The 17,015-nt window shown below is 37.0% G+C and overlaps 1 protein-coding gene across 5 annotated transcripts in view; it reads right to left on the bottom strand.

Moving 5' to 3' along the window:
* CDIN1 (CDAN1 interacting nuclease 1) overlaps positions 1 to 17,015 on the bottom strand; it is a 125,390-nt gene that overhangs the window by 59,838 nt on the left and 48,537 nt on the right. For all 5 annotated transcript variants that reach the window (XM_031049095.2, XM_031049096.2, XM_005149285.4 and 2 more), the window contains 5 exons: positions 16,484 to 16,563; positions 16,075 to 16,124; positions 13,094 to 13,161; positions 6,596 to 6,661; positions 3,268 to 3,373 (listed from right to left, as the gene is read on the bottom strand). In XM_031049095.2, coding sequence (XP_030904955.1) covers positions 3,268 to 3,373; positions 6,596 to 6,661; positions 13,094 to 13,161; positions 16,075 to 16,124; positions 16,484 to 16,563 — 370 coding nt within the window. The remainder of the gene's footprint in view (positions 1 to 3,267; positions 3,374 to 6,595; positions 6,662 to 13,093; positions 13,162 to 16,074; positions 16,125 to 16,483; positions 16,564 to 17,015) is intronic.

Below are 17,015 nucleotides of genomic sequence, written 5' to 3'. Positions count from 1 at the left end.
CACTTTCTGTAGTTGTTTTCAATATGAGCAGTTATAACAAAAGATATGGCAAAAATCTCAAAACTGCTTCCAAAAACAGCCTTATTGATCCACATGTCACTTCAGTCTAGCTTTTGCAATATTAAAGGTACTTGAATAACAGCTCAGTGAAAGATGTTATTCCATTTTGAAAGTTGAGATATTAATTAATACATGCTAGAATTAAGATGAAGTTTGATATGTCTTGGTTTCCTGATAGAAACATATGAGAATTTTCTGTCAGAAATGTCAGATTCAAATGGTATACACTATTCTCACATGTTTTACACATATTATTGCTCAAATCAAAACATGGATAGTCCTTTTGTTCAGCACAAAAGAAACTACAACTTTTCAATGGCAACTTTACTGCAAACAACAAATGGAACAGTGCCTTCATACTAATTGTCTACTCAACTTTCACCCCATCTCAAATTAGTGAGTATCTTTATGTTACCTATTTAAAATTCACTTGGAGTTGCTTTTATCCGAGACCATCTTTTCTTCTCAGAAAATATTCTACACACACACATTGTGGTCACTTTGCAGCCCTGAGCTGCTCCATCTCCTCTTATTTACACTGATGTGCAAGTTCAGCACTCTGCATCAGCATCTTTCCTGCCATTCTCACTATTTGTCTAGATATTGCACATACTGAAATTTCTTTCTAGGTCTTGTATTCTGCTTACATGTTTCACAAATTCTTTTCTACAAATTTCCTGTAGTACAGCATCTTCATACATCAACTGACAGTCTTCCTGAGATTCCCACTACCTCCATTCAAGTTTTGCAAGTCACTGCTTTCTGGGATTGTTAAATAAGAACAGGCCCCTCTCATGCCAATCAAGAATGCTGTTGCAGAGAATAATTTCAAAATCTGATGATGTTATTCTCAGTATTTCTTTTTACTCTCTCTGCTACCCCCCGCACAAATCCACTTTTAAGCTATTCCCCAACCCAAGGCCGGATATTTGCATCTTGGCATTCCCCATATTCAGCTGAAATAGTAATGGTCACGAGACTAGCCTCCAATGTTCATACACACTATTTGTTGCATATTTGCGTGTTTGTCCCATCTTCTCCACTATCCTTCAAATTTCCCTGATGGTCTCTTCTGCCTGCTGAGCAGACTTCTAAATTTATTTATTTTAAAAATAATTTCTTAAAACTGTCATTTACCTCACCTACTACCTAGGTTAGGGTTCCACAACACAAAAAAAATGGAACTCAAGATGAAATGTCATGTTTAAGATTGTGAGGAGGTGCTAGTACTATAGAAAGATATATAGAATCATAGAATTATAGAGTAGTTAGGGTTGGAAAGGACCTTAAAATTATCTAGTTCCAACCTGCCTGCCACAGGCAGAGATACCTTACACTAAAACATGTCACCCAAGGCTTTGTCCAACCTGGCCTTGAACACCACATGGGATAGAGCTTTCACAACTTCCTTGGAAAACCTATTCCAGTGCCTCACCACCCTAACAGTAAAGAACTTCTTCCATATAGCCAATATAAACTTTCCCTGTTTCAACCCGTTATCCCATGTCCTGTCACTACAGTCCCTAATGAAGAGTCCCTCACCAGCATCCTTATAGTCCCCCTTCAGATACTAGAAGGCTGCAATGAGGTCTCCACGCAGCCTTCTCTTCTCCAGGCTGAACAGCCCCAACTTTCTCAGCCTGTCTTCATACAGGAGGTGCTCCATCCCCTGATCATCCTTGTGTCCCTCCTTTGGGCTTGTTCCTACAGTTCCATGTCCTTCTTATGCTGAGGACACCAGAACTGCACACAACACTCCAAGTAAGGTCTCACAAGAGCAGACTGGAGGGGCAGGATCACCTCCTTTGACTTGCTGGTCACGCTCCTTTTGATGCAACTGAGGATATGGTTGGCTTTCTGGCCTGCGAGTGCACATTGATGCTGGCTCATGTTAAATTCCTCATCGACCAACACTCCCCGGCGTATCAACCGAGCCACACAGCTTGGTGTCATTGGCAAACTTGCTAAGGGCACACTCAATCCCACTTCCATGTCACTGACAAAGATATTGAACAAGACCGGTCCCAACACCGATCCCTGAGGGACACCACTCGTTACTGGTCTCCAGCTGGACATTCAACCATTGACCACAACTCTTCTCATGCGGCCAGCCAGCCAGTTCTTTATCCACTGAGTGGTCCACCTATCAGATTGATGTCTCTCCAATTTAGAGACAAGGATGTCATTTGGGACAGTGTCAGATGTTTGCACAAGTCCAGGTAGATGATGTCCACTGCTCTACCCCTATCCATCAGTTCCGTAGCCCCATCATAGGAGGTCACCAAGTTGGTCAGGCAGGATTTCCCCTTAGTGAAGCCATGCTGGCTGTCACCAAGCACCTTGCTCTTTTTCATGTGCCTTAGCATGCCTTCCAGGAGAATCTGCTCCAAGATTTTGCCAGGCACAGAGGTGAGACTGACTGGTCTGTAATTCCTTGGATCATCCATTTTCCCTTTCTTGAAAATGGGGGTTATATTTCCCTTTTTCTAGTCATCAGGAACTTCACCTGACTGCCATGATCTTTCATATTGACTATCTTTCACAATTATTATCTTTAAAAGAGTAAATCAGAACAATTTTAACCATCTTTAAAAGAAAAGATCTTTATACCAATACCATCAACATGTTCAGAAATTTGGTCCAGCATAACTTATCTCCCTCCTTATGTACCTGAAATACTACATTTTTTTAGTTTGAAGATGGTTGTTATTACTAGTTAAAAGATAGGTAACATATGAAAAAATACTTTATTTAAAAAAACCCAAACAAACAGTGAAACAGTATAATCCCAGATACAATGCCAATGAGCAATGTAGTTCTTTACACAAAAAGCCCACTTGGTTAGTGTGAAGAGTTTATAACAAATTTGGCAGCTTGCAGGCATTTCAAAACATTACAGCAAATTCTGCCTTCAAAGGCAAGTACTAAAAAAACTGAAATTTGACTTCTGTACCAAAGTAACTTATTCTGTACCAAAGTAGTATTGCTGTAAAATTACCATATGTATCTGCTGCATGTAAACAATTATGATGTGAATTTTTCACAAATATTTCAGCATTCCAGTTTGGAATACTAAATAATGACATTCAAAACACCAGACTGGTAACATGAATTTTATCAACATAGCTTAATAGTCACTGATGTTTTTTCCTATAACTTCTTTTAAAAACGCAGTCCTGTTTATAAGGAAAAATAGCAGAAAGGTACCTGTTCCAGTAGCTCCAAAACTGGTCCTGCAAGTAGGCTTGGTGGCTGCTTTCATCACCAAAAGAGGCTTTGCTTTCAATCCAGTGAATTATGTGTCCTTCAACAGCTAGGGTGACAGCAGAAAATAAACAGAACTCTTAAAATCACACTCAGCAGCCTGGAAGAATGTGTTTGGGAATATCTTATTTACCTCCTCAAACTACCATATAATTCATTATTGCAACAGAGTTATGTATTTATAAAAAATATCTTTCATATATGCACAGGACATTTTAAAAAAAAAAATTATTTCAATTTAAAAATCTATTTCAATGGATAATGATAGCAGTTTAATTACACCCCATTTCAGATATTTGCATTTATTCTAACACAATCTGAATATAAAGAAAAAGAGACTAGACCAATGTGCAATTGTGTTACACTTTTATCCTTACTTTGCTGGAAAGCAGTTGTCAGGTAAGGAATTGAAAACTTCTGATGAATAACAAGAACAGTTAGCTAAACTGTTAAAACAAGCAAATTCTCATCAATGAGGAGTGGAAGGTGTGAGAACAGCAATGATGTTTATCGTAGATACATATCTTCTTTCTTACCTTTACAAAACAGTAATGCTTTACCAGAAAGAAGCTAGGAATAAGAAGGCTTATGTGAAAAAATGTGATTCCGAATTTCTGTTTCAGTCTGTGGGATTTGCTCTGGTTCACATCTTTCCTCACTGCTTGTAGAAGTGAATTTCTCATAGAATCATAGAATAGTTAGGGTTGGAAAGGACCTTAAGATCATCGTTAACAAAAGGTTGCTTTTTCTTTTATAAAGTCCTTTCTGAAGCTGACAACCCAATTTTGCAGGAGAAATCATGAAACTAACTCTAAAAAAAATAATAATTCTTTCTCTAATGTAATGTTGTGTATGATTACTGAGGTCGTTAAAAATGTTTCCTTCATTTTGCATTGCCTATAATATCCACAGTCATGATGTCTTAGACTAAGTTTGACCAGGGATGAAGTACTCAACTGGCATCTCAGAACATGCCATCTCAGAAAGACAATACAGAAAGATTAGAAGAAGCTGTGGCAACACACAGTTTACAGCAGACTGCAAAATTACTTGGGAAATGTGGGTAAATACCACATGAAGCCACCACACTAAGCTCTGTATGCCACCACTACCATGCTATCAGTAACCAAGTTAACTTATGTAGTTAGCTTCCCCCGCTCCCAATACCCCCCCTAGTGCCTTTAGACCCTAGGAGATCTAACAGCTGAGGCATAAACTGTGTAGTCAATTGAGAAGCAATTTATAAGAAGCATTTGCCTTTCCTAGGCAGGTAGTGAGTCATGAAGAAGAGAATGCAAGAATGGCCATACATTTGCTCAGACTGGACAACAGGTAGAAAATTATTTTGTGTCAATCTCAAGTGACTAAAATAATGTGAGAAAAGTAATGCACTAGCACTGTTTTGATTTTTAGAGACAAATCCACTCAAAAGAAATTAATGGCTATTTTTAACCTTATTTCTAATAGGGTAATACTACAAACCTAAGACTTCTGGGTGTTTCCCAGTTTCCCTTCTCAAGCACTAAAAAAATTAGCTACACCTAGTTGCTTTCCTAGTTCCATTTAGTCAGGCTCCTGGATAGGATATAATCTTACATGTTTCCAATATAAAAGTGAATATCTTGATATCAAGTATGTATTGCATATATTGTAGTCCACATTACTGGGGAAACTTACTAATATGTATAAATATCTGAAGGGCGGGTGTTACAAAGAGGGAACAAGGCTCTTTTCAGTGGTGCCCAGTGGCAGGACCAGAGGCAGCAGGCACAAACTGAAACATGGGAGGGTCTGTCTGAACATCAGGAACCACTTTTTCACTGTAATGGTAACTGAGCACTGGCACAGGCTTCCCAGAGAAGTTGTGGAGTCTCTCCTTGGAGATACTCAAAAGCCACCTGGACATGCTTGAGCAGATGACTACCAGAGATGCCTTCCAGCCTCAGCCATTTTGCGACAGTGTAATTTCACAATCTTCCCAGGTAACTTTAGACTGGATAAACAAAAACTGTTCTCTCATGTCCTCAGGTCCTTGGTAGCTTTCTGAGAGCCTCCACATATAAGAATTATGATAGTGAAGTAGTAGAAGATAACTGAAAACTCTCCAGGTGTGGCTTGACAACTGTCTGGGAACTGCAGGTCATCAGGATGCCAAAGCTCACTGTTTCAAATATAGAGTGCTTTAGCTACAAAGTTATTTTTTGGTTTGTACATATAACCTTAACATCATTACCATTTTTCTTTTCTGGAAATATGATTATGAATACAAACATCATGGAACTTTTCAGAAGACTCTCATATACATAGTTGTTCATCTATTAAAAGACTATCGTGCTGAAAGACAGCATCTCAAGCACTTCTGAGTAGGGAGACATTTTATAGTACACACCTCAGTTCCTTATACCAGTGTACAAATCAGTTAGTAAGAATTCCAACTGTTGTCAATATGAAGAACGAAAAGCTAGTCACGTATATGACTTTCACATGCTACTTTCAGCTTTCTTGTTTTCTCTGTCAGACACCTGCATTGACAGGTGCTGTGTTTTATGGAGGCAAAGTTGTCATCTTTTGGCATGAAAGTCAATTTACAAAAGGTGATTAATAATCCTTTACACTTAGACAACATTGATGTTTCTTCTTCTATGGCCCAGCCACTACGTCACCTGATTACCTTCTTAGATGGCCTCAAGACCAGAAAATGTAGATGGGCTTTGACATGACCTTTATACCTACTTTTATTCCTTCTTGCTTCTTGCTACACAGGATAAAAAAAAAAAAAGAAAAAAAAGAACTGCCGGGTTGTATTTTAGATGCAAAGTGATGGCAAGAGAATAATGGCACTACAACAAATCTTTATGCAATGACCTATAGGTGTAATGGTAATGCTCTACACTGCTTTGAATTGATTTGGTCTAGAAGTAGAAAACATTTATAGGTATTTCAGAGTTCAGTTCAGAAAGACAGTGAACAGAGCAGCTTTGAGGAAGCAGGTGTCTGGGGGTTCTTACTGTTCCTTGGTTTTCTTTTTGTGATAATGAGACAAAAACATGCAGCAATCAAAGAGGAAGCATTGGATAATACTACTTATGAGCAAATCTCTCTGACCCAAACTAGAAGTTCTTAAAATTATTACATAACTACTGAAAAATACCCATGCTAATTTGTAGCATCCTTTAATATACAGCTGTATAGCTGTAATGTGTAGCTGTAATATTTTAGCATGCACATTTCTAATAAAAATAAAACAATAACAATTCTTTAAAAGACTTACCTACTGGCACTTCTAAAATGAAGTCTGGTGTTTTGTCATAACCCTTTGCACGAAGCTGATCTTCAGCTATACATACAGAATAAGAACTATTGTTTATAAAACTCTTCTATTAAGTAGACAGCAGCATAATTATTTTTATTTTAAATAAGAGTGTAAGAATTACTAATGCAGTCATACATATCTTTCTTATGCATGCAATGCTGTGTCAGATTAAATGAACCTTTGTAGTTCTTTGTCATCCCTGCATTTTTATGTCTTCATTAAAAACATCATTAATTCAAGCTGTCATATAGTATTTTATAACCCCCAAATATTCAAAATAAAGAAGTATATTTGCTGATTGAAAGAAGAGTCTCCCCACATTAGGAAGCATTAAGACTAATCCTATCAACTCCACAAACGTAGATATACTGTAGCTGCCTTCTTGGTTTTATTTTAATGCTAGCATAAAGTTGTTAAAAAAAGAACAGGAAAATCTTTTTCTTCCAGAAATTTATGAAGGAGAGAAGCCACAATTTTAGTTTCTCTTGCATCCTGCAATATGTAGAATTTATTCAATTTCAGAACATACAAAGACCTAGAAATTCTGCTAACATAAACTATACAACTCTATTGCTTACAAATATTAGAGATGAATATTCCAGGAAACAATAACAACTGAGCAAAGCAAAAATGCAGCAGACAAAAGATGCTACCTTAAAAAAGAAAAAAAAAGGAAGCCTAAGCAAGCCCTTAATACTGCCCTTAATATTTTCTAAACTATTGTCCTTGATTTCTGATACCATTACACAGGTATTTCTGAAACACCATTTCTCCATTAGAATTTGGAGTGACCTGGTCATTCAATTCCAGGCATGGCTTTCTGTCTTCACCCAAGCTCAACTAATGGCACTACCTAGTAACAAGTAAGGCTGTGTAGCCCGTTAACACCTACTGGGCTGTTGACATTGTCATGCATCCCATTCGCCTTTCTACATCACCTTTGATTAAAATTAATGGTCCATTCTCACTGTTGGGTAGCTTATTTCCAATCCATTTATCAGGTTAGGACAGTAGTTTCATGGCCAGTGTTCAGAACTCAGTTTTTGAATACTTTGTGAATATCCTGAAAGGTCAGCAGTTTGAGTCCAAGTAACATTTTAATGACAAGAAAAACATACACTCTTAGAAATCCAAATATTCTAAAAGTGCCTAAAGCACACTCCCCTCATCTTTCCCATTGAAGAATGTAAGTCTGAAGTGTTTTTTTAATATAGTGAATTCATAGCTGAAAGTGAGACAGGAGTGATTTTGCAAAGTTGTACATTCAGTTAGGTGTAAACTGCAATAGCTGTTTATTAATTTTGATAGATGCAGTATTTCTTTTGAAATTTGAGAGTAGTTCTTCACTCTAACCACACCATATTGTAAATACAAGTCTTTGCAATGCAGCAGTTCATTGTATCACCTGATCAGCTACTAAACTTTTTTAGGATTTAGAGACAGACCTGGTTGTTGGCTATTTTTTCAAATTTGTCAAGATTGTCAGGAATGTGGATAAAGAGTGCTAAGATTAACAAAGTTCTAATTTAACAGAATGTATGAGTAGAGAGTTTTGTGTCATAAAAATGAATTAACTATATGTGATCTTTTAATCTTGATTAAAAAAATATCCATATTTATCCAACTCTATTTAACTGTAGTCTGCTCTTGTTTGAAACATTACAAAAAAGACAACAGGATGTTCCAGATAAAGTTTTCATTGTTTAAGAAGACACAAAGAGCAATACAAACTTCAGTATTTTTCTTTCATGTCTAACAAATGCTAGTATCAAAAATTCATAGAATCATAGAATAGTTAGGATTGGAAAGGACCTCAAGATCATCTAGTTCCAACCCCCCTGCCATGGGCAGGGACACCTCACAGTAAGCCATATCACTCAAGGCTTCATGCAACCTGGTCTTGAACACTGCCAGGGATGGACCATTCAGTACCTCCCTGGGCAACCCATTCTAGTGCCTCACCACCCTCACAGTAAAGAATTTTTTCCTTATATCCAATCTAAACCTCTGCTGTTTAAGTTTCAACCCATTACCCCTTGTCCTATCACTACAGTCCCTAATGAATAGTCCCTCACCAGCATCCCTGTAGGCCCCCTTCAGATACTGGAAGGCTGCTATGAGGTCTCCACGCAGCCTTGTCTTCTCCAGGCTGAACAGCTCCAACTTTCTCAGCCTGTCTTCATACGGGAGGTGCTCCAGTCCCTGATCATCCTTGTGGCCCTCCTTTGGGCTTGTTCTAACAGTTCCATGTCCTTTCTATGTTGAGGACACCAGAACTGCACACAGTACTCCAAGTCAGGTCTCACAAGAGCAGAGTAGAGGGGCAGGATCACCTCCTTCGACCTGCTGGTCATGCTCCTCTTGATGCAGCCCAGGATACGGTTGGCTTTATGGGCTGTGAGTGCACACTGCTGGCTCATGTTCATTTTCTCATTGACTAACACCCCCAAGTCCTTCTCCGCAGGACTACCATGAATTTCCTTTTTGCCCAACCTGTAGCTGTGCGTAGGATTGCTCCGACCCAGGAGTAAGACCTTGCACTTGGCATGGTTAAACTTCATGAGGTTGGCATGAGCCCACCTCACAAGTGTGTCAAGGTCCCTCTGAATGGCATTCCTTCCCTCCAGCATATCAACAGGCCCACACAGCTTGGTGTCATCGGCAAACTTGCTAAGGGCACACTCAATTCCATTGTCCATGTCAGCGACAAAGATATTAAACAAGACCGGTCCCAACACCAATCCCTGAGGGACACCACTCGTTACTGGTCTCCAGCCAGACATCGAACCATTGACCACAACTCTTTGCGTGTGACCATCCAGCCAGTTCTTTATCCACTGAGTGGTCCACCTATCAAATTGATGACACTCCAATTTAGAGACAAGGATGTCCTGTGGGACAGTGTTGAATGCTTTGCACAAGTCCAGGTAGATGACGTCCACTGCTCCACCCCTGTCCATGTTTGTAGCCCCGTCATAGAAGGCCACCAAATTGGCCAGGCAGGATTTTCCCCTAGTAAAGCCATGCTGGCTGTCACCAAGCACCTTGTTCTTTTTCATGTGCCTTAGCATGCCTTCCAAGAGAATCTGCTCCCAGATTTTGCCAGGCACAGAGGTGAGACTGACTGGTCTGTAATTCCCCGGGTGATCCATTTTCCCCTTCTTGAAAATGGGGTTCGGGAAATGTAACTTAAAAGAACCCACTGAAAGCCAGGAAGGGGTAAACATTTCCTGATAAGTGAACTTGGCAAGTCTCAGAACTGGAGTCTGCATCAGCATTACTTTCAATATTCTTTTGCAGATTCTTTTTTCAAGGCTAATTGATTACTTTTAAAATCATAGAATTAAGAATCATAGAAATCATTCTGTTGAAATCAGATTGTCTGATACTAACCCACAGCTTGAAAAAGAACAAGTTTTTTGCTTTAAGTCTTTTTTGAATGTTTTCATTTGGTTTCTCCTGACATTCTGTACTGTGAATAGCATTATAAAATAAGTTTTAAACCCATGTATATTATTGATGTGAGTTGTCTATCATGTAGGAACATAATTATAGATTACCATGTCTTTAAGTGTTTTGAAGCTTTATAAATTTGGCAGGGGGAGGAGAGGTGAAAGAGATACAGATACTCCCCATAATTACCATAAACCCTTTTTTTTTTAACTGAAACTCCACCAAAATAAAAGCTCTAGCTTTTCAGCCCAGTTACGTTTCAGATTTGTCTAGAAGCTACAGAGGTAGCATTCTGCACCTTTTAGCTTTTGCACGGGTTGAGAGAATAATTTAACAATTGACTGAAAGCCAGCCAGCAACAGTTTTGACAGTTATATTTATGCATCCTGAGATTTGAAATTACATTGAAACAGCACTACTAAGTAGTTTTCTACAGATTCCCCATTTAGATTTCCAACAAAACTGCAGCTTCATCTTTGCCATAACTTCACACTCAATCATAACCATTTAACACATCATTGTTCTTATACTAGCCTCTGGACATAACGAAGAAACCAAACATTCTTCTGTTGGTGCATGAATGAGCAGCAACTGCAAATTTAAGATCACAGCAGAAAACACTGACCGGATTTCATGATTTATATCCAGGCTACTACTGAAGAACATAGTGAGAACCAAAGAAGGATATGATTCCAGACAAAGGTCAGTACCTCCCCATACAGCTAAAAGCTTTAGTAGTATATTCATGGCAAAGGTACAAACCCATAAAGACCCTACACAGAACCTAGAAATTCTTGGCATTTCAGTATGGCAAGTGAAATGGTTTGCCTGTTTTGAGAGAATACTTCCACTGATCACTTTAATCCTAAGAAAAGTGATAAAGATTTGAGAGCTGTGTTTTTGTTGAAGAGAGAACATGGTATATTATGTGCTTCTCATAAACAGTAGATTAACGAAAAGCAAACCCCTTTAGTTTATATAGGTTTCAAATCAATTTCTGGGTGAATCTGAAAGTGTTACTTCTGATCTTTAGGCTGTGAAAGCTAACTGCTCTAGAAACAGATAAATTATGTCCTGGAACTGAAGAGCTGTTTCATGCTCCAAAACGATACTGGGGTGATTTATGTTCACCATGTCCTTAGACTCTCTGTTGCTCAGGTGAAGAGAGCTGATACAAAAACCTTACTATTCTTGAGGAATAGTAAACTAATATAGAAACTGCAGTATTCGCTTTGTAACACATGTTAAAAAGTAATGGAATTGCAAGTACAGCAATCTAAGTCCTGGGCCATCTTCAAAACTGGAATGTAGTCTTTCCCAGAGCCTAACAAAGCCTGAATTTGTTGACCTATAGGAAATACTGTCATCTCTTCTGTTTTGCTGAAGTTATCTTCAAGCACTTTTAGAAGTAATTTTTAAAAAAGGAAAGACTTTATCGTGAGGGATTCAGTAGGGTTAATCTTGCACATACTAAGGAAACGACTTTCTTTTTTTTTTTCTTTAATACCTAAAACCTTAAAAGACACATGCCATGGACAGAAATAAATAAGCCCATCTAACAGTGTTGATCTTACATCATGACTAAACAGTATTTCACTATGCATAAAATCTAAACAATAAATTAAGCTCTTTCATTTATATGTTTATATTCTAATGAGTTAATCCACTCTAGATACTTTGACAACATGAATTTCTTAAAGCTTATTTTTAAAGACAAAACCGATGCTTATCCAAGGTCATGAAACATCAAAATTTAAATCTGATTTGTGTAGTACACAAGCTTGCACAACCCGAATAAAATGATAATCATTGGGTTGAGGATTCATTTGTGAGTCATCTAGTCCATTCCCTTGTATCGTGACAGGACTGATTTCATTACCAGCTTTGATGGATGAATGTCAAGCCTAGCCTTGAATTTTCCATTGAAGGTGATTCCATAACCTTCCCTGGCAGTTTGTTTTACACTTACGGCTCCTAGAACTGTTTAGTATTTTAACTCATCATCATCTCTGCAATTACAGCTTAAGCCTGTTACCTGTACCCCTGCTCTTATAGCCAAGTGGGAAAAACTACTTCCTCACGTTTTCACAGTGTCATCTGCAGGTTTGAATGCATTACTTATTTCTGTCTTTTTTTTCATTTTTTCTCTAAAATAAAAGATCACACTAACTCTGTTGCTTAATTACATGGGCAAATATTTTAAAAACTTTAATAGTCATTCTAATTTCTTAAATTTGTTTAAAGTTTCCAAAATATTAAGCTGGATAAAACCAGCAAAATTCCCTGATAATACAAATTTAGTACAATATAAACAAAAGACAGCATTTCACTTTGCTATTGTCTCATCATATAACAAGTCCAAGATCTAAAAAGTCACTTTTAAGTTTATTATCACAATAAGAGGAACGATGCTTTAAATACTAATCTTTGTTTTAATGTCACTCATGTACAATAAACATAGTGCAAGCTAAAAAAAAAACCAACTGAAAATAACTTTCTAATTAATCCTTAAAATGATTTTAAACATAGGGATTGTGAAATGAGTACTTGCATTGCTTAGTAGGCAGGGGGCAAAAATTCAGCAGAAATTGCACAGAAAGCTAAATGAGTGAATCCTCTCACAGTTCTTTAATACATAAAGCATTTTGAAGTTAATATTTCTTATGCTTCCTCCTAAGTCTCATAAGGCCTAGATTATGGCTAATATCTCATGACACCAAAAGTAATACTGCAGCAGATATTAAAGCATTTTTTTCAGCTACTTATTCTATAAAATATTAATTGCAAGCCTGTGCATGTGCTGTATATAGAGGGTATTAGGTAACTGAGTTCCTGCTCAGTTCTAAATCAATAAAAGATAACATGTACAGCATCAATCATTTCTTACTCTTCCTTTACTACCTAATACAAAGAGTGTTGAGGCTTATTTTTTTCTTAGGTAAACAGTCACTGAAATCTTTGAAGTTAAGGATTTGCTAGCTAGCCCCTACTACAAATTCTTACCTATGAAAGAGAGATTTTTTTCCAAAAGCATTCCTCGCAGCAAGACTTCATGCTCGTGCCCAATAGCGCTGATAGCTTTAGATTAAGAAATGGAAGAACCAACTTCAGAAAAACATCACAGGTAAAGTAATTAATGAAAAAATACATTTGCTTTCATATGCATTTCAGAAGTGAACAACGATTTGAACTCTAAGTTTTTAAATACCTTACAAGGACTTTCAGAGGTATTTAGCACTTTGTGAAAATTAGACTACTGTATCATCAGCATACACTTTACAAAAACAAGACCAATTAGATCACATTTATTCAGTATAAATAAGGCTAATATTTCAATTTTTGCTTTATTTCCCTCCAAAATTTAAAAGAAAGTGAGCTTAAAACATGTACTGAAATACCTTTTAATTTGGTCTTTACTGACTAGTGTATCAATTCTCGAATTCAGCAAAGAATGAAATAAACTACTTTTTTCTTTATATTCAGAAATTGATAGGCACCACAGCCATCTGAAACATCTTACTGTAACAAAACATCCTTTTAATTGATTTTTCAGAAGCATGAACTTAGGGAAGGATGAAATATTTTATAGTGAAGTCCTTTTCACTTCACTGACAGCCTGTTGATCCAATGTGCTATTCTTAGCAACATGTAGAAAAGTCACCACATTAAGTATTTTTAATGTATCCTCCTGGAGGTCAAAGTTCTGTTCTGGAAGCTTTTAAGAAGAATAATCTTATGGAGCATCATGATAAAGGACCTTACATTAAAAACAGTTAAGTTCCTAACTCTGTTTAGAATAACTTCTGAAAATTTAAACTACAGATCACCTTACAATTAGAGTTAATTACTTAATTTATATCAACACTTTATGCTGAACAGCAAAAATACTGATTGTATGGAATCACTGCATTTACACATATAGTTTTTATTAACTGAAACAGTATATTATGTTAAACTCTAGCATTTACAGAACAAAAGGGGTAAATGAAGAACAGCAGAAATGTAAGAAAAATACTGCAAATGGAATTTATAATGCATCGTAAGCAGAAACACTTAGACTTAGTCTATAATAGTACCTGTTATTGATGTATGGCAATGACTATGGGGCAAAACTTGTAAATAACCTCACAAGCCATTTTCTACTCATGCAATCTAGCAGCCTAGTTTCCCGTAAGCATCTGAACTATTACTGAAAAATAGCCTCTTGGCATTTACAAAGAGGTTGACTTCATACTTTAGTCCATGCATATACAATTAGATAGTTATATTTAAAATCAATATGCAATCCTTCAAAAGACATTATGCTTTTAAAACCTTAACTTTAAATTGATTTTAAACTATTTTATGCACCTCAAAATTAACATCTAATTCAGCAACATACTTGTGGATAATGCACTTGCATAGTTTAGTATTAAACTTTTCTGTACCAAAATGGAATTAAAAAACTCCTCATTATGCTCACTGATGTCACTGCATAGTCAATAACTTCACTCGAACCAGAATCTGAAGAGGATAGAAAAGACCTTTATAGACTGCAGGCAAGTTATTCTTAAAAACTGGTCATAATTCTACATATTCTGTTATTATTACTTTTAAGTATGACACTTTCAGAAGACTATAGCCAGACTGTTTGTCATAAAAATATTAATCTTACATTTCTAGATGTGAAAATTAATGATTAACAATCTTTTAAAAACTGTGATTTATTAGATTAATCCGCTGTCATAGAGCTGTGTTTAATGTTGAAGATATTCTCAATGAATACATAAAATTATGATTAAAACCAGAAAATACAAATATAATTAGAACTTCATCCTGCTCCTGTTAAAGTTAATGAGCGCAGGGCTGAGTCTGTAGTATATATCAGACAAGTATTTCTAATGGAAAGAACATATTTTTAATGGGTAACTACCACACGTATCACACCTAAAAAAAGTGTCGTTTTTCATGCATAAGTAAACATCATTGTAGCTGTTCTATCCTGCAACTGTATGGTGAAATCAGGATCATACCCCAGACTGCATGCAGAGATTTATGCATGGAATCCCTAGGACTTGGGAGCCAATTGCCTTGGTAGCTGGCTCAGTGACAGGAGGTCATGATTTTGAAACTATTCCTTTCATAGCAGACTGAAACAGAAGAGCTACTCATTCAGGACTTCACTGAAGCCTGGTCTCCTTGTTAAAACCCGGTCTAGTGGAAGGTGTCCCTGCCTATGGCAGAGGAGCTGGAACTAGATGACTTTAAGGTCCCTTCCAACCCAAAGCATTCTATGATTCTATGAAAACAGAGTTAGGGTTGCAATGATCCTTCCTAACAAATTATACTCTTAGTCTGGAATACTCAATACCAAGAGAAGTTTCCTCGGGATTCTCACTGGATATTGAGGATCTCTAATATAACCATTTCAACACTAACCGCCCCCCACAAAAAAAAACCAAAACAGCCAAACCCAACACCTTTAAAATTCAAGCTACATCGTTTTTTTTTCCTACAGCTAGACTCATTTCCTTTACGAAGAAGAAAAAGTAAAAGAACTGCATGGAATGTCAGATTTCAAAATACTAATTGGTCAATCATACCTGAATTGCACTTGAAAACCTTCCAATTAAAACTCAACAGAAGAGTTGAGATTGGAAGGTATCTCCAGAGATTATCTAGCCCAACTCCACTGCTCCAAGCACTGTTGTCCAGTCTTAATAGAAAACCAGACATGAATTTCAACTAATCAAAACCAAAGAGGTTCAATCAGGCATATGAACGTGTAGCCACTGAACTGACAACTTCCCGTGGTCCATCTGATTTTTGTTAAACAGTATAAGAGAAAGCTTTGCAGTGACCCTCTAGTTGATTGAATGTAAAACAGAGGAGTATGAAACGTGTTTCGTGAAGCAGAACTTTATGTCAGGTTAAAGCTAGACACATCTCTTCCACACAGCCTAAACTCGTCAATTGTGCACCTAAAATTTTATGGGAAAGGATACTGTTTGATGCAGTCCACCAGTGGTCCATAACAACAGTCATTCACAGTACACTGCAGACAAATAAGAGAAGTAGTATAGTGATGGGCAATGTGAAACCATTATAGTTAAAAAGAACCTTAAAAACAGTAATTACTTTTCTTCAAAAAGGCTATCAGATGCTGTTCAGATTTAATCACAGAAAACAAAACCTGCATGCTTTTATTCACTATAAAAGCAAGCTATTAAAAAGTGAAATGCTCCCCTCACAAATACTGCATTGCCATTTATGGTGCACCCTGACCTCACTGATAGTTTACGATGACAGTAATTAAATGAGGTTTAAAATCTTTTACTCTGCTAGACAGATAACAGCACCGCCACAGGAAAAAAAAAAAGGAGAAGAATAAAAAAAGACAACTGTGATTAATACCTGATAGACTTGATTTGCTAGAACTCCATCTGGAATCTGAGAAGGGTCCCGTAGCATACTATTAATAAGTGTTTTGGAGGCTAAAGAAATAAGGAATAAAAACATACAAAAAACCTGTTAGCTCAGTTATCCACTTGGCAGGAAGAGACACACTTTTATAAAAAGAAAACATTAACGATGTAGATAATTTTGAAAATTATCAAACCAGCAACTACAAGCTTTGTAGCTACTTAACCCATTCCGATACAATTAAAAGGCCTGAAACACCAAAGGACTGTATTAGCACAGGGTGAAAGCAGGCCCTTGTCTACTTAATCAGTTTTACAGGACAGTTTGTGCTTCAAAAATGTCTTGCAGCCCTAAGGAAAGTGCTTAGCATAAAGAAAATGTAACTCAAAATAGCAACCATAGCCTATGAGAACTTAAGGAAGCAGGTATGTAGAAATTCAAAACAGCCTCTGAAAACAATGGTCTGAACAATCCTAAGCACTTTATGACTTTCTGACTTGATGATTCCAGTTTAGTAGTTTTC

Source organism: Melopsittacus undulatus, chromosome 4 (assembly GCF_012275295.1).
Source record: "Melopsittacus undulatus isolate bMelUnd1 chromosome 4, bMelUnd1.mat.Z, whole genome shotgun sequence".
Classification (NCBI taxonomy): domain Eukaryota; kingdom Metazoa; phylum Chordata; class Aves; order Psittaciformes; family Psittaculidae; genus Melopsittacus; species Melopsittacus undulatus.
This window is presented reverse-complemented; position numbering and strand designations above follow the sequence as displayed.